We start from the raw sequence: 24,227 nt of genomic DNA, 5'->3' as shown, positions 1-24,227 counted from the left end.
CCAACTGTAGCACTAGCTGAGCAAGTTTCTTTGGGCATCATCTTTCTTTGCAAAATATGAGCTTTTGGGGCTCTAAAGCTATAGGTCATCTTTTAGGTATGGAAAGAAAACCTGAGGGTATTTCAAAACAAGAAATCTTCCATCATACTTTATCCACTTAATCGGGTCCTAGGACATACACACACCCACACACCATTGTCCTCACCATAGGCATCACTATAAAGGCCATGGTGACCCAGGAATAAAGAACTCCCCTACACAGAAACACAAGGCAAGACTTCAGCACCCCAGCAGCAGATGTTGAACATGCCGACGTGTGCCATAGCCATCTGCTCCAGAAAGTTCCCCGTTTCCATATTCTCATCTTGCTTTTTTTTTTGGAGGTTGAACATGCCACGCCTCAGCTGCACAGGCTTTCTGCTTGGCTGGCCTCAGACAAAGTTACCATTAACTCCCAACCTGCAAGAAAATGATGGAACACAAAGGATTCCAAAATGTCCTCCTCTCCCCCTACAAGCCTGCAAACAAATAGTACAGGAATGAGGTCAGAAAGGAATCCCCCGCCTACCAGGCACTGAATTCATTTACCTACCTCAGTGCCCATTCAGAGAAAGGGGTGGGACGGGGAACAAGAGCTGCTTGGAGGCCAAGTAGAGTTTGGGGGTCGCACTACATTACAAGATTTGACAGGCCTTTGCCAGCCTTCAGCTTCTTTGTATCTTTCACATAATGGAGCAACACAAACTGAGCAGCGACGATCTGTGGTGCCGCCCTAACACAGAGCACCCTCTTTGCAAATGCTAATAGTATTGCGGCATCCTGTCACCCGCTTACACAAAAAAAGGATGTTGATTTTCACATGAACCAGAACAGCCTCATTGTACACAAGTTTGTGACCAACTTGTACTATCCACGCATCAAAAGCGCAGGCAATCGTAGAGCACACAGCTGGCGAATCGCACCAAAGGGGGGCGATACCGGTCCAGATGCCTCATACCGCACGAATAAAAATTACACTCTGTGATCTTGACTCGGTGATGACCACAGTGATTAGTGTAATTAGCAAGAATGCAAATGTGTCAAGAGGTTTGGAAAGGAGATTCTGGATGCATAAAAATGGGAGTGGCTTTGTGTTTATGCTGAAAGCAGCTCAACGTGTCTGAAAGACATATTCCTATGAGACCTGGCAGGAAAGCTGACATCTCCATATTAAGGTTTGAGAAGCCTAATGTATCTCAAAGCAAGAGAAATAAGGAGTATATGAGATTTCTGAAAATAAATTTAGTTGAAATTGTACGGGCTTCTGTTAACACCTTTCCTTTTAAGAGTGTTAGATTTTTAAGTAATCAAAAGACAGCCAAAAGGAGTAACTTAGGAAAACTAAATTTGGTACCGTGGGAGAGAGAGAAAGAAGAAAAAAATCAAAGTCTTAAAAACTGAGATAAAAATAAGTCTGCAATTTAAGACGTTAACTCAAAAACAATGAAGATCTGCAGAAGTAAGGTGTGGACATTCACAAGGTAAAGGAAAACCATGTAGCACTGGAGGCCCAGGCCTGACACACGCTCAGGAGAGGAGTCAGGTCCACTGCAGGTCCACAGAACAGCTGTTCTGCAGCACAGCCAGCTTCCCAGGGACTTCACTGAGCCATCCGTTTGAGTGACGAGCTCAACTTGTGCTTTTCAGTGTGGTCGTGCATTAACGGGCTCCCATGACTGTGCACACCTTCACTTTCCTCACAGCATTTTGTAGAGGACGCTGCTCTGGAGAGTAGTGTGTAGTCAAGGCTGGTTTTCTGAGCCTGACTCTGTCGAGGTCACTCACAAATGATTGCACATCTATAAAATGCAAACAGTTCTGCTGGTGATAAAGTTACAAAGTCCAAGGCATATTGGATCCTTGGCTGTGGATCTGAGTTTCTCGATGAAGCGTCACAGGGACTATGTTTTGGCAAGACACGATGCTGAACATTAGCTGCTTCAGGTGAGTTCTAGATGGATCTCTCGCTGCTCATAGCTAATTTTGCAGCGCGGGGTCCAGCTCATACACTTGACAGACCTTCCTCCTAACACACTTCCGGCACCTCCTACTCTAGTGTTGTTCAGTGAGGGGGCAGCCTCACCACTGTCCTTGGGTGTGGGCGATTTGTGCTGAGGTTATTAGCATGGTGACTTCTGGCTTTTCTTATCTATAAATAGTAGGGGGAAAAACATCATTCTAGGGGTCTGGCTCGCAGGTTCATTATTGTCTGTGAAGACATCTTCAGTTTACATCCATTAGACAAACATCTTCTTAACCAAAAGGTACTAGTGATCCCAGCACTTTGGGCTGGGTGTGGCTCAGTGGGGGAGTGTTCCGTTTCCGATCTCCAGCACCATGGAGAGAGGGAGTAGAAAGGGGAGAGAGGTGGAGGTGGGCTAGCATAGGGGTGGGCAGAGAAAAAGAGGAGTTCAGTGACGAAAGTAGAATACAGACTGGGCAGCAAAAAATGGTTGGGCTCAGTTGAGAGGTCATGGATTTGCAGAATTTCCTAGTGGCCGAAGCTGGCAAAGTCTGAATTCTCACTCTCAGAAACAAGAGAACAGTCATTGTCTCTAATGGAAGCTTTTTTTGCTGGCTTGAAATTATATAGTAATTCTGACACTGATGACCTTAAGGGCAAGAGTGGCCATCAATAGACTTTTGCAAAAGACACGATGCTATTTTTCCCGAGCTGATGTACCAGATTTCTGCATGTGAAAGCCAGGGCACACCACCTGGAGGAAGGTGAGTAGTTCAGACAGTACTGCAGGATGATGGAGTTAACCATTCCTTTCAAAGTCCGTCACAAAACCTTGAAGGCCTCCTGAGCATTTGGTATGTGCTAGAGGATAGGATCATGACTTGAGGCTGCTGCCGTCTGTCTCAGTGCATGCAGGGGCAAGCAGCAGACAGACCCGTTCTTCCCCAGGAGCAGCGAGCAGCAGACCCGTCCCTGGGAGGCTGCTCCCAGCAATGCTACACGGTGACTGGGTCTTCAGTGGGGTCAGTGGTCTCCCTTCCCAAATTTTCAATCCCAGTTACTTGCACAGGAATCAGCTTACATGTTTTAGTTCATACTAATAATAGCAGCGACAATTCTTTACCACAAAGAGGTCCAGGAGCACTGATTTTAACGTACTTAAGAGTATTTGCTGCCTTGTCAGTAACTGGATTTCAAAAAAGATCCATAGTACTGGTTTTACAGAACATTAATGACTCACCACCGTCTTCTCAGGAGGAATCACACACACATTCGCCACTCCTTTTATTTGTTTGAGACAGCCTGCCGTGTAGCCAGATTGGCTTTGGGTTCTTTTGAGACAGGTCTCTCTACATAGCCCTGGCTGTCCTGGAACTCATTATGTAGACCAGGCTGGTCTTGAACCCACAGACATCTACCTGTCTCTGTCGCCCGAGTGTTAGGATTACAGCAGGTACTACCACACCTGGTCACATTTTCAATTTTTTAACTCAATTCTGCCATCTTAAGATGGCAATTTAATCTAATGATTTTTGAGGAAGGTTTTTCTTACTTGTAATTTTATCAACTGTATTCTTCAGGCTAAAGATCATCTAATTCAACAGTCTTCACAATTTACTTTTATGGCTCTAACAAGTTTGCGGTTCTTCTCTTAACCTTCCAGTTTTCTGCAAATGCCTACTTAGTGTAATTAGTGTAGAACCTGTGATGAACATAGTTATCACAGGCTGGATATTCAATTGTTTTAAAATAAAAACGCACTTGTGTTACTAGCACAATGTAACTATATTGATTCCTGAATTTAACATGCTAAATGAAAATAAATTGCTCTAGTGAATCTTTAGTAACTAAATTCTTCACTTTTTGGACAAAGATTTGGAAGTTGAATCACAGAAAGGATGAAAGCTTGAACTAAAACAAAGGGTGTCACACCCGATGACCATTCAGCGTCTTTCTGCAGCCACTCTGGGTGCTTCAGACAACAGCACCTTCTCCTGGTGCTGACTTCCGCCAAGCACCTGAAGGCTGCCGGAGCACTGCCACGCTCACACAGCTCACCGCCGGTGAGTGAGTTCCTTTAGAAGCGGCACTTAGGAGCAAAGTGTGGCAGCAACAAAAAGTGAGAAGGGGAGGTTTTTCTCAGGATGGAGAGAAGCTATCTTTACAGTTCCCACCAGGCCTGTGAGTTAACATCCCTTAGCAAGTGTCGAGTGGGACTGAACGTGTCAGCATCGCTCATGGAAACAATAGTCGTGGCAGCACACTGTAACTAGAGAACTGTCTTCCTCTTTATATTTCACTGAAGAAAATACCAAAGCGTCTTGACAGATATCAAAACAGGAAAAGAAAGCATCAGCGCAACACGGATTGCAACTGTGAAGTGAAGGGTGGGTGAAATGCAAGCCTTCTGGGAAAAGCCACTTTGAAGAGTATCAGACCACTGAATTGGCTATATCATGGGGCTAAATCGTGACTCTAGGTACAACAGCTTCTCTCTCCCTCATTAAAAGAAAGAGGACGTAAAAGATGCTCTCCAATAATGAATTATAATGTCACATCAGTATGTTTTAATTACCGAGCTACACAAATGACCTTAGATCATGAACAGGCAAATGTAAGTCGTAGTAACATTTACATCTGAGTGTAAGGTTTAAAAATAATACAAAGTCCATTCACGGTGCACAGTGAAGACATGGTTAAATATTTAGCTATCAAATAGTCATGATCATTTAGAAGATAAGCATATTTTCAAGCACATTTCCATTTGCTACAGTATATGACAATCTACCATACACCAGCAGAGAGGATGGAGATACGGCAACACCGTAATCTCATTTATTGGAAAGAAAAAAAAAATTCCACATTTCTTTAATCAGATAAATACATCTGAAATAAATAAATAGAAAATTAACTAGTTGAAAAGTTGCCTGTTAAGCCCACACTCTTAATTTTATTATTTTTGTTTTTGAGATAGAGCCTCCCTGAATAGCTCTGGGTTGCCTTGAACTCATGATCATCCTGCTTCTGCCACCAGAGTCCTACAAGTGACAGTCCTACAGTTGGGAAGTCCTACTTGCCGTGCCCCCGTGCGCTTTCACACAGTTCGTCTCCATTTGGTCACTGAGCAATCTGAGCGAGTCCTCTGAATATAGGCTGGGAAACGGGTTGACACAGGAAAAGAGAGACTAAGGGTAATACGGTCCAGACTGCTCCACCTCTACCTGCAGCTTGTCTGGTGTGCAGCTGAAGCAGCAAGCTTGCTTCCTATGGTTCATGCTGTACACAGACTGGGGATTCATAATTGACCAAGTCATTTCGCTTGTGATCTACTTTAAATCCTTTAGTTCTCCAAAGAGAATTTCATTCACTTTATTCCTTGCAAATTTGGACATGAAACCACATGGTTTCTTGTCCAGTTCTTTAGCTCTGTATATCAAGCCCCTGAACTGCAGACATGATACTCAGGGTCTACTGCTGGGGCTGAACTTTAGGTCCTTCTCACAGCTTCTGCATTTAATACATACCTAGCTTTCAAGGGGGTGGTGGTGCATAGTAAGCACAGAACCAGGTTAAAAATAGCCCATGGGGATTTGAAGAATGACAGTGATTTTTTGATAATCTACTTTTAAGTTGAGTTACAAATATCAAAGAAATAAAAGTTCTTTTCCACTTAAACAAACAAACAAACAAACAACTATACAATGGGATATGATACTTAACATCTGGCTTTTGCTTGGAAGAAATCTGCAGCTTTCTCCTGCTGGCCTCAGCCAGGGCCTCCACCCACAGTAGGGCTAGCAGGGCTTACACCAATAGTTCTCAACCTTCCTAATGCTGAGATCCTTTAATACTGTTCCTCAGGTTGTGGTGACCGTCAACCATAAATTTATTTCACTGTTATTTAACTATAATTTTGCTAATGTTCTGTACTGTATCACAAATATCTGATATGCAGGATATCTGCTATTGACTCCTAAAGGGTGACAACCACAAGTTGAGAACCACTGGCCTAGGGGAGCATCTCCTAATGTGTGTGGATCAGCTGAGGGCTCTACAGAGCTCTGGTCAGCTCTGTCCTACACCTGAGCACTCATACTCTAGGGAACGATGGGGGCTACTCTTAGCAGAGAACCGTACCTAAGTTTCTTATATGATAATTTAAATAAAGTACTTACTGAATTCACAGTTTCTGAAATAGTTTTCCTTCTATTCTGTCAGATTTTGAGGGATTTAAAGCCAAAAAACAGCTCCAAGAAAACTGGTTATAAAATTAACTGTGAAATGAAAACTGCAACATTGGGCATTTTTACCACCAGCACAATAAGGCCTTAATAAAAAAAGGTAGCAAGTGAAAAAGACATGTTTAGTATGGAGTATTTGTTTGCTTTAAAGTCTTTTAGCCAATACACTTTATAAAACACATGAAAATACTGTGAAGTAACTAACTGCAGTAACTGAACGGCAATGAATTAAACAGAATTTTCCGCTTTAATTGGGGGTGGGCCAACTTTCTCCCACTTGTTAGAATTATTTTTTATTTAAAACAGTGTATGAGGGCTGAGGTATTGCCTTTCCCTGATGCACTCTAAATGAATTCATCAACTGGTTCCCTTTAATCTCCTCCATCTTGTGTCATAACTCAATGGCTAGAGCGAGAGCACACAATATCCAAAATGAATTAATTGCAAACAGATACAGAGTGTAGAAGCAGCAACCAACTATACAGGGCTGCTATTGGCTTCCGAGGCGAATTTCTGAGCTGGCAATGGAGGGTTGAGGTTTCTTTCACTGACTATACACTGAACTGCCCAACACAAATTAACCTGTCTTTAGTGTTCTTTTATAAAACAGCTTTCTTTCATGTGGTGAACATAAACTGAATTATCACAGCCAAACAGTTCCTGGGTACAGAACACTGCAGACAGATGGCGGCTTAGCTGGTAACCGTCATCATCTATACAATTGATGCCTTTTAAAAAATTACCAGAAGTTTTATTCCAAAGCAACTACCATTAAATGTCTGATAACATCCATAATGAATCACATTGGTGGCACCACAAATAAGACTCGAGAGAGCAACTTCCTCATCTTTGAGGACTAAGCCTAACGGCCATACCAATTATTTTTCCCAAATTGTCAGCTCAGTAAAAGCACACAGAGTATGAATGCCATTTTCACCATTCTTCTGCTCAGAAGGCAGCGGGGGCTGAAGTGCCTGTAACACACAGAAGTTGTTTTTACCCTATGACTTTATTTTTCACTGAAAAAGGCAGAACAGGAGAAGAGGAGGCAGGATAAGAAACTCTGACGTTTTCATTCTTCCAATGTATGCAGAGGTGATTACATTATGAGCAGGATTCTGTAGGAACAAATCCATTTGATAAATTTAGATTTGGCAAGACAAATGGAAAGATTTAAGCAACTTTATCACAGTATGATTATAAAATTTAAGCTTAACTGTTCAAATCTGCTAGATTTATTAAAACTATCCATATCTGCCATAAATAGCAGCACAATTTTGCAAAACATGTCAATAAACATATATTAGAATTAATTTTTCTTTAAATTTCCTATCATTTATTTGTATGTATGTTTGTGTGTGACTACCCATGCCATAGTGTGGGTGTGAAAGCCAGAAGACAACTTGCAGGAGTCAGTTCTTTGCTTCCATGTTGTGGGTCCTGGGGATTGAACTCAGGTTGTTAGGATTGGTGGCAAGCTCCTTTGCCTGCTGACCCATCTTGCCAGTCCCAGAATTCATTTCTTTTTTTTTCTTCTCCTTTTTCTTTTTTGAGACAGGGTTTCTCTATGTAGCCTTGGCTGTCCTAGAACTCACAGAGAACTCCTGTCTCTGCCTCCTGAGTGTGCTACCACAACCAAATTCTAGAATTCCTTCTTAAAACATTAGAACTATTGCATAGAAAAGCAAAACTATTTATTACTACTACTCCATATATGTTAAATTGATAAGGGAGAAGCTATTCTTTCAAATACTAGGCAGCTTTTACAAAATGGTCAAACTGAAACAAGGTTTCTCCCTGCCAGATTCACTCCGCTAATGGATATTTGAGGTAGGATACAGACCAACTGTCCAATTTGAATACATGGTGAAAGTCTCTAGAGGCACAGGAGCAAAGGGGAGAGAAAGGCCTTAGGGACTTAAGATAGGCAGACTAGGAATATTAGGATGGCACCTTTGCTCAGGGCTTCCCTACATACAGATATTTCCACAGACTGCATCTCAGGACTGCCTTTAGGATGGGCACTCTGGCAGATAAAAATAAGGCATGTCGAGGCAGGGAGAGCGACTCTAGACTGACTAGGTTATATTAGAGACTTCAAACTATTATGTAAGGTACCAGCTGGCTTCAGTCTTCCTCGTTTAGTTTAAATCTCTCTCTTTCTTCAGACTTCCTTATTTAGTTTAAATCTCTCTCTACATATATATATATGACTTGTTTTAAAAAGTTATGTGTATGCACATGAGTGTAATGCCTACAGAAGAGGGTGTTTTCCCCTTGCAGATGGAGTTACAGGAAGTTGTGAGCCGTCTGATGGGTCCTCTACAAGAGCACTATGCAATCCTAACCACTGAGCCATCTCTCCAGTCTATGGCTTTGATTTTTAGCAGGGTTTCATAAACTTTTTCACCTAAATATCATTTCTGCAAACACAATGCCATGCGTACTCTGGGCTAAACAGAAGCTCCAAATGATGAAGGAAGTTCATCCTTAGAGTAACTCCTCGCAATGACTGTCATGACTAGATAATCACATGCTTTTCCCCCACAAACAAACTTTTGTACATACTGATACCAGCTCTCCCAATGTCAAAGGTTACTTTGTATTTAGTATACTTTTACACATTTCATGTTTTTCTCCCCTCTCCCCCTCCCTTTCTTGTGTGTGTGCACCAGTGGAGGTCAACCCTGAGGGTTGTTCTTTATCTTGCTTTTTGACATAGAGCCTCTCACTGAGACCTGGTCCTCCCAGATTGTGCTAGACTGGCTGGCCAGCGAGCCCCAGGGATCTCGTCTCCACCTCTCCAGCACTTAGGCCACCAGGGTGTGCCACCACACAGGCTGTTTGTGTGAGGCTGGGGACTGAACTCAGACATTCACGCTTCCATGACAAGTACTTTACCAGCTGAGTAAGCTACCCAGCCTCTCCCCTAAGGCTCCCTAACTCCTTCCTCCCCTACTGCTGGTATACTGTGGTGAGTACTGTATAATCTAAAGAGTGCCTCCCTGGCCAGCTGACTTCTCAAGCACACTTCCCCCGTGGAGGAGAAGCCCAGGCACTTGGCTCTGAAGTCTCTCCTGGGATGCACTGAATGTGAGGAAGGGACAGTTCCTCAGTCATAGAAGATTTAAGTCAGTAATAACAGCTTAAAACGGAATTCTTATCTCAACTTCAATATAAGCCAAAGACATACGAACAAAAATTACTTAGTGATAATAACTAGCCATACTGAGTAACTAACACTATTTAAATGACTCTAAAAAGAAAAAGCCGTATCTAAGTGTTTATAAACAAGAGAAGTAGATTAAGAACAGTTATTAAAATTTTACTCAAGCCAAATAAGGCATCTTTGTACGTTGAATATTTAATATACCACAACTACCTACTGTGACCATGAGGGTAAGGTAAAGAAAAGTGCAGATCAATTTTTCAGTGCAGAAAACAAGTCACCTGCATGTTAGAAAAATCATCATTATTAAATATCTTTATTAACCCTGACTCTGTCTGAAATGAGTTCTGGAGAATAATTTTAGTTCAGCCAGAAGGCAGTCACAGGATTTAAATGTGTGGCACAACACACGGGAAGCTGATTCCAAGAGTCATGCTATCAAAAGGATCACACAATAGAGAAGCTAGCAAGATGCAGTCATGCAGAACCATAAGCCGTTGAGAAAGTTTTCAAATACACGCTTTGCACTTAGTGCATGCCAGTCTCAGAACTACTCACTTTATTTATCCGGTCTACTTCTCCTGATGAAGAGCTTCGATGAAAGCATCAAGTTTTTCTTGAATTTCTCTGACTTTCTCTATGGAGATGAAAAGAGATAAACAAAGGCATCATACATTATTAGAGAATTCCTTACTATTAAATAGTCTACAAACTTCTTTAACTGTTTGAGGACCAGGGAGGAAATCATTATTCCTAAACCTCCCCTGGTCCCTGTCCAGGTGGATCAGAAGAGTAGCAGGCGGCCACTTTTGGAAGGGGAGGAGAAATGCTTGACAGAGCCTTCAAGAAACTATAAAATGAAGCTGTGGACTATTACATAGAACAGTGCCTTTCCACCCACCCACACAAGTGTTTTAAGTGCATTCTTAGATTCCGTGATGCTCTACCAGAGAAATGGTAAGGCCAGTTTTGGGAACTAGAAGAACAACTGGAAATGGTGGCTCTCATGTCTGCAATCCAGCACTTGGGAAACTGTGAGCTGAACACCAGCCTGCACTGTCAGACCCTACTGTCTCAACAACAGTGAAAGAACAAGACTAGGAGAATATCTAACCATCTCTAGTCTGGAAAATGACCTTTTAAAATGTAAAGCAATAGGTGATGCTATCTAGGAAGATCTCGGATGGGCCTGGGGGTCAAGCTGACACAGATAAGACTGTTAATCTTGGCTGTCAACTTGATGCTACCTAGGGTCGCTTGGGAAGAGGTGACCTCAACTGAAGAATTGCCTTGATCAGAATGGCTTGTGGGAGATTTCTTTATTGATGAATTATGTGGGTGGCACCATTCCTAGGTAGGTAGGTAGGTAGGCCTGGGCTGTATGAAGAAAGGAAGCTGAGCATGAGTCAGTGAGTAAGCCATACAGCAAGCCAGTGAGTAACATTCTGTTGTCTATGTTTCTACTTCAAGCTCCTCCCTTGAGTCTCAGTGATGACTGTGACCTGGAAGTGTAAGCAAAACAAACGTTTCCTCCCAAAGTTGTTTTCATTCCTCCTCTTCTTATCCCTTCCTTCCTTACTTTTTTTTTTTTTTTTTTTTTTTTTTTTTGTGGGTTTGTCTGTGTAGCCCTGACTGCCCTGGACTCACTCTGTAGACCAGGCTGGCCTTGAACTCACAGATATCTGCCTGTCTCTGCCTCTTGAGTGCTGAGACTAAAGGCATGTGGCACTATCACCAACCAAGCTTCCATTTCTTAATCAGCAGTCAAACTAGCAAACTTACTTGCTTTCCAAAACGAAGTCGGTCTTAGTTTTAAAACTATTCTATTCAGTTGCTTAAAAACAAGTGATTTAAAAAAAATGGGTATTTTCAGAGTTTCATAGACATGTACTTCATCAGCTAAATCATTCTTTAAACCAGTAAAAGAAAAGAGCTTTTCAAATTATCTCACAGCAGTTCTGGAGATGGCCATGATCTTCATAAAAACCAAACCAAACAATAAAGCCTCACCAGAAACCCTACCTAGCTTGAACAGCACAATCAGAGGGAAATCCCACAAAGGCATCTCCAGCCTCAGCAAGTGCCTGTTAACTGCCTATTTGGGAATATCATGCCATACGCAGCAAGGAAGATGCAATTTTATTTCATACATGATCTGAGTGCAACTGGGCAGCTACAGGGTCAGTTTGGCAACTTTTGCCCTGGCCTCAGAGGGGCAGACGGTCTGCAGGTGTGTGGCACAGTACTGTCACTCACACGAGGTGGCCAGAGGAAGAGCCATTTGCGTGGAGAGATACCAAAGCCCCACTGGGGTATGTATGTAATTCTGTAAGTTCTAAAGGAAAATCCAACTTTTAGAAAATTAAGAGGTAAGTGATACTTTTTTCCTAAATGAAAAGTAAAGAACTATTTAATACAAAGATCTAGAAAATTTTAAGTTTCCCTTAAAAATTCACCATTTTAATATCAGGGCATGGTACTGCCTTGCCACAAAATCTTAGGAATGACACGAAGGGCCTAAGGCACTACCAGTAATGGGGACGGGTGGTGTGAGGAGAAGCGTGAACGGACTGTTAGAAGGAAAACACATGCAATGTTTTCAACCTAAAGAAATTCATTTCTTTGTCTTTTTCACTTGTACAGTGAACTATATGGAGTCTTATAGAATATGGAAGAAATTTACCTTTCCCCTTTATAAAAAAAGAGTTATTTTTAATTATGTGCGTGTGCCTGTGTGGTTATATGCAGACAAGTGCAGTTATGAACTCTTGGGTTCTCTGCTCTTAACTTCTGAGCCATTTCTCTCTGGCCCCATAAGATTCCACCTTTAAGGAGCAATTAAAAAGTATTCCATAGCCTGGTCTGGTGGTGTACGTCTTTAATCTCAGCACTGGAGAGGCAGGTGGATCTCTGTGAGTGAGGCCAGCCTGGTCTACAAATCGAGTTCTAGGACAGATAGGAACCCTGTCTGAACAGGGGGAAAAAACAAACAGAGCAGCATTCTTTGCTTACTCTCCTATATCTGATTGAGAAAGTTCTACTCTTTTGAAGTGATTTCAAGTTTGACATTCTGCTTGTCTCTTTCAGTCCCATAGGCCTTACTGCTAAGGATGAGCCCTGCTCACGTTCCTCTGATTTAGAAACATATATGAGGTCTTGCTGCCACATGCTGAACGAAAAGAACAAGTCTGTTTCCTATTTTATGTAAAATCGGATACATTCTGGTAAAATTCAGAAATGAGCACAGATCAGCATGGCTAGTTATAAAGCAAACTCCCACTTCTCTTAAATATTTGGATTAAATATTCACAACTAGAGAATTCTCATAAAATCTGAGGCCTCTTTGATAAATTAAACCGATTCAGGAAAGGCTTAAACTATTCTGTTACACAGTTCTACATGTAGTGAATACGGAGTCTCCTCTCCATTTACCCGATGTTTACTTAAAAGATGAGCCATCTCAAACATCAATTCATTGTGCATCTTGATTGGGTCATGAATATTCCCATAATCCCCCAACTCATAAACCGCCAGCCTCAGTGAATGACGTTCCTACTCTTTTTTTCTTCTCTTCAGATGACTTGACGCCCATTCACATTTCAGGTCTCTTTATCCCCACATGAAATAGCACTGCTTCTCTCAGTGCTTTCTGAGTCTTTGGATACTTGCTCTAACAGTCCCAGATACAGACTAATCTGTAATTAGGTTCTCAATACACTGACTGTGAAAAGGCCTAACCTAGGAGAGGGTTCACGTTAGTGGTTAATATCAGTTTAGAGCACGAACAAAGAGCCACACACAAAGTGTTACCACATACACCGAAATAAACCTTGGGTAACTTTTGATGTTTTCAAAGAAAGCACAAAGACATCAGCTGAAGAACTAACGAAATGTACTTGAAGCAAACCTCACACCCAGAGATCCAAGTCACCAGACAGCTATTCTCTAACATGCTGTGTGAGCACTCCATGCCCTCCTTCGGGACACCTCAGGGGTGAGAATCTTTGGGAGGGGGCTGTTCGCTGACAGGCTGGGAGTTACTGGAAACTTTTTTCCTATGGAGCACACACTGCTACTGTAAACACTTGCTATTTATTGCACAACTGTGCTATATAAATGCCCTTTAGAAACTCAGGATCTAGAGGAATCTAGGGTATGAAAATATAAAGAAAAAGGAAATTACAAAGGGAAAATAGGAAACTGAAACCAAAATGATCAAAACTATAGTCAAATTTTATAGTCACAATTATTTAATCACTGTTCTGCTTCAAGCAAAACTTAATTCAAACACTAAAGGATACTATTAAAAGTGTGCTATTTTATACACAAAGCTACCTGAAGAGTGTTTGAGATTACAGTGCAACTCACATTTGCTAATACATAAGTAGCTCAATAGTGACTCATAGGTAAATCCAGCTTTCTTTTTTTTTCCCCTCCCCTCCACCCCACTAAGATCTCCCTAGACCTGTTTGTTTTGGTAGTGAGCTATGTAGACATGGCTGGCCTCTAATCACGGAGATCCACCTGCTTCTGCCATCGGAATGCTGGAATTAAAGATGTGCACCACTATGGTTCAAATGCAGCTTTCTTAAACTATTCTTTTAAAGGACATTTTAAGGCAAGGTAAGCACTCTTATCAAGCTTCTTCAGCAACCATACTCAAACCTATTCATATAATTTCTAAGTATTTTGAAGTCCATTTTCCAAAAGGCTTTGGCATGAACCACAGAACAGCCTTATGTTTAGGTCTGTATACTTGTTAGAATCTTCCTAGTTGGATGGTAATACTGATTTCAGTCCAGCTACCTATTAATGATTATAAGTCTGTCTTATTTAACAACAAAGAAGAGAATCATTTAGAGTGCTGGCCAGTGTCTTTAGGTATAAAACCATGAAGTTTTGGTTGTATCATTCACTGAAAGCAGTTGTACATGGGATGGAAAATCCATCTACTTCTTGAGATACATTTTTACTTAGATAAGCCACATTAAACAATCATATATTTGGACAATACTGTGATTTCTCCCAGGAGGAATTTTACTACTGGCCCATACCTAGAATAGTACACTGAAGACCCAGGCCTGGGAATACAGCTCAGCTGGAAGAGGGCTGCCTAACTTGCATGAAGCCCTGGGTTCAATATCCAATGCTACACAAATCAGATGGGAGATGGAGCCACCTCAATCCTTGGGCTAGAAGCAAGTTCAAGGTTAATCTGGGCTACATGAGACTTGTAACAACAAGACACACCCTCAGAAACTCAGGTGTGGCCATTTGATTTCATGTTGTTGAACTTGGCATCCACTTTGGAGGACCCGTGAGGCACTTCTATCAGGTGTGTGTACCTGTGGCCTTATCCCGCTTCTTAGCTGCTGTGCTCTGACAATGGGTCATCCAGCTTTCCTCTCCCCTGGGCGCCACCACCTATGTCTAGGAGGTTAGACAGCTTCCTGGAGCATGGCCTTGCAGTGTTACCAGCCTTACCCCAGTTCCACGCCTGTAGAAGGCGTTCATAGCCTGCTCACTCACACAGTCAAACAGGATATTCCAGAAGTGGTCTTTTAATATTGGTGATTCTTTTAAAATCATAATTTAAAAGCATTCTGCAGGGTAATGGTGGAAATAACAGTATTTGTCACATTATCCTTTAGGGAACAGTTTTCTTATGGAAGGAAACAAATTGTGATTTGTATTCAATTCTTTATTTTCTTTCATTTTTTTTTTTTAAACAGCTTTTTTTAGACAAAAGGCTTTGCTATATAGGCCAGGCTGGCCTAGAACTCACTATGTAGCCTAGCTGGGTTCTGAACTCATAGCAGTCCTCCTGCCTTAACCTCTTGAGTAAGTGAGATTACATGCATGGCCCACCATGCCTTGTTATGCTCAATTGTTAGAAAAGCTAACATTAGAATTATCTCTAGAATATAATTTCAGGATCAGAAATAACAAAAAAAATAAGATTTTATGTCATTTATGACCATCTTTTTCTAGTAAAGAGCACAGAATCTACCATGATGTTACAGCTATCTACTGTGAGTAATTTCATTGTGTCCAGCACAGAACATATTTCAAATCATATCAGTTCACATTATGACAATAAAAATTTAAAGTTGTTTGGTTTTATAATTTTTAGTGATACATTGTTTTCTTTTCTCCTCTAACAGCTAAAATATACTTAGTCAAAATGAATCATTTTATTTGCCAGTGTAGAAAAATCTAAGCCATCACATTTCAAAGGTATACTGATACAGGCAGGCAATTACTTGGGAAGATGGAAAAAGTCAGTAAATTATTCTGTTCCATAAAATTAAACATGGCTTTAAAACTTCATAGTTTTTTGTCTTTTCCATTTTTCTCCTATTTTTAAAAGTATATTTTCCTCTGAATTTTGTTAGGAGGAAGGTTGAAACATTGTAAGAAAAGAAAAACCACCCAGGCAGCCCTTAAAGAGACAGGGCATCATTTATCACTTGCAAAGACAGATTTATAAGAAGAGGCCCCTTCTGTTCCTTTAAGACTGCAAAACAGATGGGAAGTGAACAGACAGTCAATGGGACAAGAAAACACGTGGGAGGCGCTGCGGTATGCCCGTTCCCAGCATGAGAAAGGAGGCCAAGATTGTAACTGCATGACTGGGTCCTGGAGAGGGTCTTTCTTCAAGCTGTTACAAAGACAAACGCTGCTCCTCATCCTGCCGTCAAACTGTTATAAATATTGGTTTGTCAAAAGGCCCTCAGTACTGAAGCTTTAAAAAGGGGCTGTAGCAGATAAATGAATCACAAGAATGAGTCTCAAACAGCTTATTAACGTAATTTTAAAAAAGGAAGAAAAAAATGTAAGCTCAGGGAATGTAGTTCCGATTTACGAACTGAAAGCTTTAGTCAAGCTCAAGTTGAGATGAAATAAAAAATGAGACACAGTTATAGCTCTTAAGTGAGATGCTCCATTAGGCAAAGTACTGCCCAGCTTGTTGGAAGCGGGTCCCACGCAAGGAGAACTACTCACTAATACCAGTTGTCTTTCTCCAATCGGAAGTGTGTGGAACCAGAAATATTATATATTTCAGCTTTTCTAGTTGAATACCCAGAATCTGAAAGTCTAAAATCTAAATGTTCAAAGATCTGAGAGTCAGAGAGTATCACGTGAGTCCTCACGGGTCAGATTTTACAGCCCTTTGGATTGGATGGGAAGTGCCGGCATGTACTGCTGCAGTGACAGGAGTTGCCAACGTGCGGTAACTTCAGAACTGATGTCACTTTTTATCTAAATTAGAAATCATCTTTGTAATTTTAATTACACATTATTTTTCTCAGCTACCTGACATGGGTGCTCAACTTAACCTCAGAGACTTCCTAAGAGCAGTACATGCTTAAAAAAAAAAGATGCATGTGTGTGTGTGTGTGTGCATGAGGGGGCGTATGTGAACATAAACTCTAAATTCTTGATGCTTGGTTTCTCTAAGAAAAAAGGCTCTGAAACAACACAAAAGAAGATAAATTACAGGAACTGTTTTATCTATGGTCACTCACAAACAGAAACCAAGCAATTCTAAAAGGCACCAGCGCTAACAGACCTAGCCTCTGCTTTACCATAAGCATTCATGTGACTGGCTAAGTTAATAACCTCAGTGAAAATCAATTTCCAAATGCAGACAATGGGAAGATGCCTCCTCTGAAGCCTCATACAACTTTAAAAGATGTTCTGTGAACTACACAATCCTGAGGGACAGATGACTTAGAAGCAGGACATGGAATCCAAACTAACAAATGATGCAGTTACATGGAAATATTCTCTATTTCTCAATAGAATATATTCTATTCCTATATAATTACTTTCTCTTCATTTTTAGTAATCTGTGGGGAAATATTTCAGTAGAGATGAGAATAAAAAGTACTCAAAAGAAACAATCAGATTCTGAGAAGCAGGGCAGCAAGCAAACATTTTTTTCTTGAGTATAAGGGAATCAAGATTAATTTTAAGATGAAGATAGTTTGGGCATCTCTGGAGAAGGAAGCCACAGTGGCAGCCCAGCACATGCGGAGGGCCAGGGTCCTGAACAGCTGGATAGACTCTCAAGGAGGGTGTCTATTAGTACACAGTATGCTACAGCATGGCCTCTGGGTCACAGGGACACGGACCCTATAAAGTCACAACTCCAGGGGTTTTAGTTTTACTAATGTTGCTTGTTCTCTGAATGAGAATTTTAATACATATGTACTAGCTTTTCTGTTTTGCTAATAATAAAACACTTAAAAAATGAAAAATCTAAATCCTAATAGTATACCTGCTAGATCTGTTTATATGCAGAGTAAGAGGTTGTGTAAAAGGAGGATATAAAAGATTAAAAACAGGGATGGAAAGCTGGCTCAGAGGTTAAGGGCACTGGCCGTTCTTCCAAAGGTCTTGAATTTAATTCCCAGCAACCATGTGGTGGCTCATAACTATCTCTAATGAGATCTGGTGCCCTCTTCTTGCGTGCAAGCACACAGGCAAGCAGAACACTGCACACAAACAAACAAACAAACAAACAAACAAATCTGAACTAAAAGGATTGAAAACAAAGCAAAACAATCTTAAATTCCTGTCTCAGAAAGGGAACAAGAATTTACTTCACTTACTTAAGGAAAAAACAGCAGTCTCCATCTATAAAGTACTAAAACTAGAACAAATTAAAGAGATGTGTAAGAAATAACTAAGACTATTTTGTACATGGATTATTTTGTACTATCACCTAGTAAAAGAAAAAAAAATCTTCCTAAAAGATCGAAGCTTGAAAGCCTCACCAGTTCAAGCAATACTTCAGTATGTTCCTAGATGACCATTCAAGATGAAAATACATTGACTTCCAACAACAGGTGCCGATGCCAAGGCAAGCCATTATCATGTAGGCCTATGAAATGTTTCCTAGTACTACTACCACGGAGCTTTTATTTGGAAAAGTGTCAATTTACTTTTAAGATTCAGCACATTATGTATATAGATTTCAGATTTCATTATTCTTATGAATATGATAATTCAGATAATGAAATTTCTTTCTTTTTTCTTTCCCTTTTTTTTTTTTTAAGACAGTGTTTCTTTGTGTCCTGGCTGTGCTGGAACTTGCTCTGTAAACCAGGTTGGTTTTGAACTCAAGAGATTTATCTGCTTTTACCTCCTGAGTGCTGGGATTAATTGTGCACCACCACCAGGATTAGATAATAAAAAATTTAAGGGAATTTTGCATTGTACTTATTGGGAGGGAAAGTTTAGAAATATATAATAGTAAAATGTCAAAATTTCTTTGTCTTTAACCTACATCTCCATTTACTCCTAAGAAGTGTACTGAATACTGAGCATGGTGGTGCATGCTTTTAATCCTAGCACTCGGAGGCAGAGGCAGGTGGATCTCTATGGAGGCTAGCCTGGACTTCAGTTCCAGGCCAGCGAAGGCCATATTGTGAGACTCTGTTTCAAAAATCCAAAAGAAAAAAAAAGTGTATTTCCCATATACTTGGTATAGGGTGCCTACAGTGGGTCTATAACTTATCAAGTTCCCCTTTGCTTAATTTTATTTTTTATATACTTTCATAAGATAGCAAATTATATTGTGATTAGATTTGCATTCCCACTATTAGGTTCTATTTTTCCCATTTTAGAACTGGAAAGACTATATAAAAACATAAAATTTGAAAAAGTAGGGATGAAGAAGAGGTGTCTATGAGGTTAAGAGTACTGGTTGCCCTTCCAGTGGGACTTGGTGCAATTCCTAGCAAGTTGACGCCAGTTTACAACAGCCCATAATGCTGGCTGCAGGGGATCTAGGGCTTTCTTCTCATCTCCCCAGACATGAGGCATGCATGCAGTGTTCTTACACACATGCAGGCAAAACATTCATATATGTCAAATAAAAGAAAAAATAAAGACAATCTTTAAAAGAAAATTTGAAAAACTTTCACCCCTACTTTAAATTTATTACTTCATTCTAATATTGCTCATTAAGGAAATGATAAGACTTATAACAGAAAAAAAATCCCCCAAATCTCTAATTTTAAATATGAACACTGGCTTCCTCAATAGCATGTAACTAGAACTCTATAGCCGTGCTTCTCAACCTGTGGGTTGCAACCCGTTTGGCAAACCTCTATATCCAAAGTTTTTACTTTAGGATTCACAGCAGCAGCAAAATCACAGTTACAAAATGACAGCAACAATGTTATGATTGGGAGTCAGCACAACATAAGGAACTGTAATAAAGGGTCATGACATTGGGAAGGTTGAGGACCACTACTTTAAAGTGATGAAGTACACTGGTTGTGGTTATGTATTCATTTAATTTCATCACTTGGTGTTGGAGAACAGAGGCAGGTAGACTTCTGTGTGTTTAAGACCAGCCTGTTTTACACAGTGAGTTCCAAGCCAGTCAAAACTATACAGTGAGACCCTGTCTCAAAATAAAAAAACAAAACACAAAATCCCTACTACAAATCCAATTCATAGATTACTGAAAATAACATTGTTTTTATTATTCATAATCATAATCTCATTTATAATAATAAATTACAAATATTAATAATAATCTAAAACTACATTTAAAACAATAGAAAGATATTTGCTAACAAAGTACTGAATATAGTAGCCTATACAATATAAATATCCCTTTGATCTTACACCAATTTATTCCTCAGTTGCAACTTTAAAAAATAGAGTTGGGCCACAAAAAATAGCCTTTCATCTGAAAGCTCAATTTGAGCCTGCAATTCCTCATCACTATCAGGAAAGCATACTTCTGAGGCCTAGTCATAGAGAATTTTGTGTGTAAATAACTACTCTAACACAGAGGTTTCTCCCTAAGGATTACTTTGTTCTCTGTGTCAGCTCTGTCCTTTCTCGGCTAAAGCACAGAGCAGAGCCTGCCTTGTGAGTGCCGTAAACGGTGTTTATGTTTTTCTCAGTTGCTCTGTCATTTTCACCTTAGTATGAAAAATACCTTCACAATGGCAGAACTTAATAAAGTAATAACTTTATCCAGAAAAGATGTCTTAAAGAGTCACTTGTAACATAAAACAAAAATGTTTATTCTGTAGTAAAATGTATTAATCTTTCCTTTTTATAAACATATGTCTAGAAATAACCATTTCAAAACACCTGAACGCCAAAGAAAATGTGTTCCAATAAACTTAAATTCTTAACGTTAGAAATTTATTCAAGTTTTTTGTTTTTGGTGAACTGGATGGACTGGCAATTAGGGACTCATGGGGGCCCATAAGTCAGAAGTTTACATACAGTGAATGCCAGAATACAAGAAGTCAGTAAGGGAGTGGTTGGTACCAGATGAATACAGCAAATGTGAACTGCTCACAAGGGATGAAACAGGAGCTTCTGGTGAGACAGAAGAAAGGTCTCTGGCACCTCCAGTCTCTCCCTCTCATGTCCAGAGAAGAGCTAATGAAAGTCAGTATTAAAATCCTGATGGAGCATTCACTGGCAATGTATGATATATAGCGCAAAGTACAGTAAATTCACAAATGAGCCAAATCATTTTGCTAGGGTGGGTCAATCATAATAGAGTATTTTCTTTGAATGCTTATTCTGGCTGATTTACAGTTATGTAGTGGGAAGGCAGTATTCTTTCTGCTCAATTACACAACCATGGCAGTGGCTGAGCGTGCTTTTAATCACTGAGGGAAGGCAAGTAAGCAGGTAGGAGAGAAAATATTGGTTTAGGTGAAACGATAATGACCTAGAAGAAGGTATAAGAAAAAAAGGGACAAAGCTGTGCCAGAAGCCAGGAAAGGTGAAACAGTATTGGGGCCAAAGAAACAGTAAGAGGGCTGAGAGAGAAACGAGGCTAGGAGATCACAGTCCTGATTCCTCATGCTCTCTTCCCTATTATTCTGATTCTACCTTGCTTTCTCTTTCTTTTTAAAAGATGTTTATTTCTATTTACGTGTATGTGGAAGTGCACCACATGTGTGTCTGGTGCTTGTGGAGGCTCAAGTTACAGGCACTTGTGGGCTGCTTGATGTGAGTGCTGGGAACTGAACCTGAGACCTGTGCAAAAACAATAAAGAGCCATCTCTCCAGGTCCTCTTTTCTTTTTCTCCTCTGGACCTAGGTACTAAAACTCCTTACCACCCTTTTCTTTAAATTTTGTTAAAACTGATTTCTTTTGTTAAGTCCCCAGAAACAAAATTGACATGTTGCCACATTTGGAGTTCAAAGGATTTAACAAATTTGTGACAGTCAGATGCAGTTTAGGTTCTACATTCAGAATAAAACAACCTTTGTGGGGTGGCTTTTAGTCCCCCATCTTTCAGGAACACTGATCTCATCTGTGACAGTAGCAAACACCCGAGACATACGATCTAATCAACAGAAATTAAATTGCAGGCTCACCTTTCAGGCTCTCCTTTCTGAACACAGGAGAGTAAAAGCATTCCAACTACAGTTTTATTAGCTATGACCTACCCATATTTTAATTCAGATTTAACATGAAGAAATTCTTATGAGTAGCCTGTAAATTAGAACTGTATTTGAGTCACGAAAAGCATCTGTAGACTTGGACAGCTTTGATAAATTTCTAATCATGGGGTTGCAAATGAAGTCTTAGAGCATTTTCCTACTGCTTCCTTTTTGTTCCCATAATTTAAAGATGAACAAATATGTGCGTTTTCTGTCATTAAATAATATTAACCATGATGAGCTAAGTTCTCAAAATAAACATGACTTCTGTTGTTGAATATCAGGTAATTCAGAGAAAACCCCCTACTATCTCTGTAGCTACGCTTTGGCGTCACAAGTGAATGTCACGCAGCCTAAGATACAAAGGTTGTATCTTTGCTCCTTTCTAATTATCAAGAGAAAGCACAGGATGGCGGATAAGAGGAGACTGGGAACGTGAAGAAACACAAAGAAGTGCCCGAATAGCATTGTATATGCTCAAGAGAAACAAACTCTAAGTTTCCAGTAACAATTGCTTGCTGTCTGGGAGATGCTCAGGCATCAAACAATAAAGAACAGTCAACAGAGGCAAGAGGCCGCGCACGCTGCTGCTCTCCTGCTCCCTAATCCCTCTGAGCTCTGGTAAAAAGGCCAGCTGTTGCCACCTCGCGTAGGGTGGAGGCAGTCAGCAGAGCAGATTAACTGGGGGTGGGAAGAGGGGATATTGCAAGATTCTAAATTAACGATCTCTTTGATTTTACAGCTTTTAACATGAGACCATTCCATTACAATAAGCCTGCACAGTGCCAGCCAGAGCGCATTACTGTCTTTATAGTTCACATATTTTTATGTTTTCATTGGTAAATGTCAAGAAATACACAGAAACTTGGTGGAGAACATTTCAACACTCTCAATCCTGCTCAACAAAAATCCTAAAGTTAGAGTAACAACTAGTTGAAATTTGAAGGGTTGATATACCTCACAGCTGGGGCTTAGGACTCAGGTATGAATACAACACACTAAGGAGCTCTTTAGTTTGGGGTCTGGGCTGCGGTTCAGTTGGGAGGGTTGGCTGAGCACAGATGAAGCCTTGGTGGATTGGGCCAGAAATCCTTAAACTGAACACTCAGTAGGTGGAAGCAAGTTGAGGATGAAGTTCAAAGTCCTTCTAGATACACAGTGAGTCAGACCAGCACAGGGGAAAACATCCAGGTTTTGGGCAACTCTGCTACTAGTGAGCCCTGGCAGTCTGGAGACAGTTTAGCGGCCACATAAAGGAGACAGGCTTCCTTTAGTTCATCTATTGACTTCATATGCATGTTGGTGTTTCTTTAACCAGATGTTTTCAGAGTCAAAGTCTCAGTTCCAGAGTTCCTTACATGGCAGGAGGGACTGAAGCTAAGAAAAGGGCAGCATCACTGCTGATACCAGGGGACTGTCTCTCCGACATGCCACTATGTACATATCCTAATACAAAGGGTAATCGTATATAATGTTTTCCAAAGCCCTGAGTTTTGCCCTCTTATAAATTAAAAAATTTGGGACCACATGGTGGTTTACAAACATTTGGGCCCAATACTCTCTTCTGGCATGTAGATGCACATGTAGACAGCGATACATGAAATACAAAAATCTTTAGAAGACATTCCATAGGTAATCCAAATAGCTTCTTCGCAGCTGGTTCTACATTTAGACACTATAACAATCTGCTGGCTCTTACTACAGAATCAAGATGCTCATAAAGGCCACAGCAGGCTGTTTATACGCTGTGGGGGGTACTGTGAAAAAGGGCCGAGGCAGGACGACTAGCTATGCACCGCACTCAACTGTTCCATGAGGTGCTCAGTCTTTTGACATCTTCACAGACTATGTCTGTAAGTCTCATTTTCGGAAAGTATTTTCACACGACACTGATCTTCTATTAGCTTGAAACAGAAACCCTCTTCTTTTCCCATTTCATCAAAAAACGAACTAAGCCACCCAGCTCAGGGAAAAGCTGAACCAACACTACAAAAAGCTTCTCTCTCCATTAAGTTAATGTTATTAGGCTCTATCATATCTAAATGCTGTATACTAGTTGGAATCAAGTGTATTTTCTTAAATAATCACAACTGAAACAATTAGGTCTTCAAAACCAACGCTGACATAGTACTTCCAAGGGACACAGACTGCATTTCTGATGCGTTGCCCTCTGCCTGGACTACTGCTTCTGTCTTCCCTTATCTCTGATGCATCTGAGGACTTCAGGCCAGCAATTCTGTAGACCATACTTCACTTTGGGTTTGTCACATCTAAAGCCATATATCTTTAGTAAAAATTGTAATCCATAAGGTGGCATAGGGTTTTGATTTGACCATATGATTCAGGTGGTGAGTGCTCAGGTTTCTCCACAATA

The 24,227-nt window shown here is 40.5% G+C and overlaps 1 protein-coding gene across 4 annotated transcripts in view; it reads right to left on the bottom strand.

The window, feature by feature from the left end:
* Window positions 1-4,546: 4,546 nt before the first annotated feature.
* The window catches only part of Opa1 (OPA1 mitochondrial dynamin like GTPase), a 72,906-nt gene continuing 53,225 nt past the window's right edge, over window positions 4,547-24,227 (bottom strand). For all 4 annotated transcript variants that reach the window (XM_060370171.1, XM_060370173.1, XM_060370172.1 and 1 more), the window contains 2 exons: window positions 9,971-10,049; window positions 4,547-7,361 (listed from right to left, as the gene is read on the bottom strand). In XM_060370171.1, the coding sequence (XP_060226154.1) occupies window positions 9,985-10,049 (65 nt within the window). In that variant the 3' untranslated portion in view covers window positions 4,547-7,361; window positions 9,971-9,984. The remainder of the gene's footprint in view (window positions 7,362-9,970; window positions 10,050-24,227) is intronic.

This window comes from Meriones unguiculatus, chromosome 17 (assembly GCF_030254825.1).
Source record: "Meriones unguiculatus strain TT.TT164.6M chromosome 17, Bangor_MerUng_6.1, whole genome shotgun sequence".
NCBI classification, from domain to species: Eukaryota; Metazoa; Chordata; class Mammalia; order Rodentia; family Muridae; genus Meriones; species Meriones unguiculatus.
The sequence above is the reverse complement of the archived record's forward strand: the minus strand, read 5'-3'. Positions and strand labels throughout refer to the sequence as shown.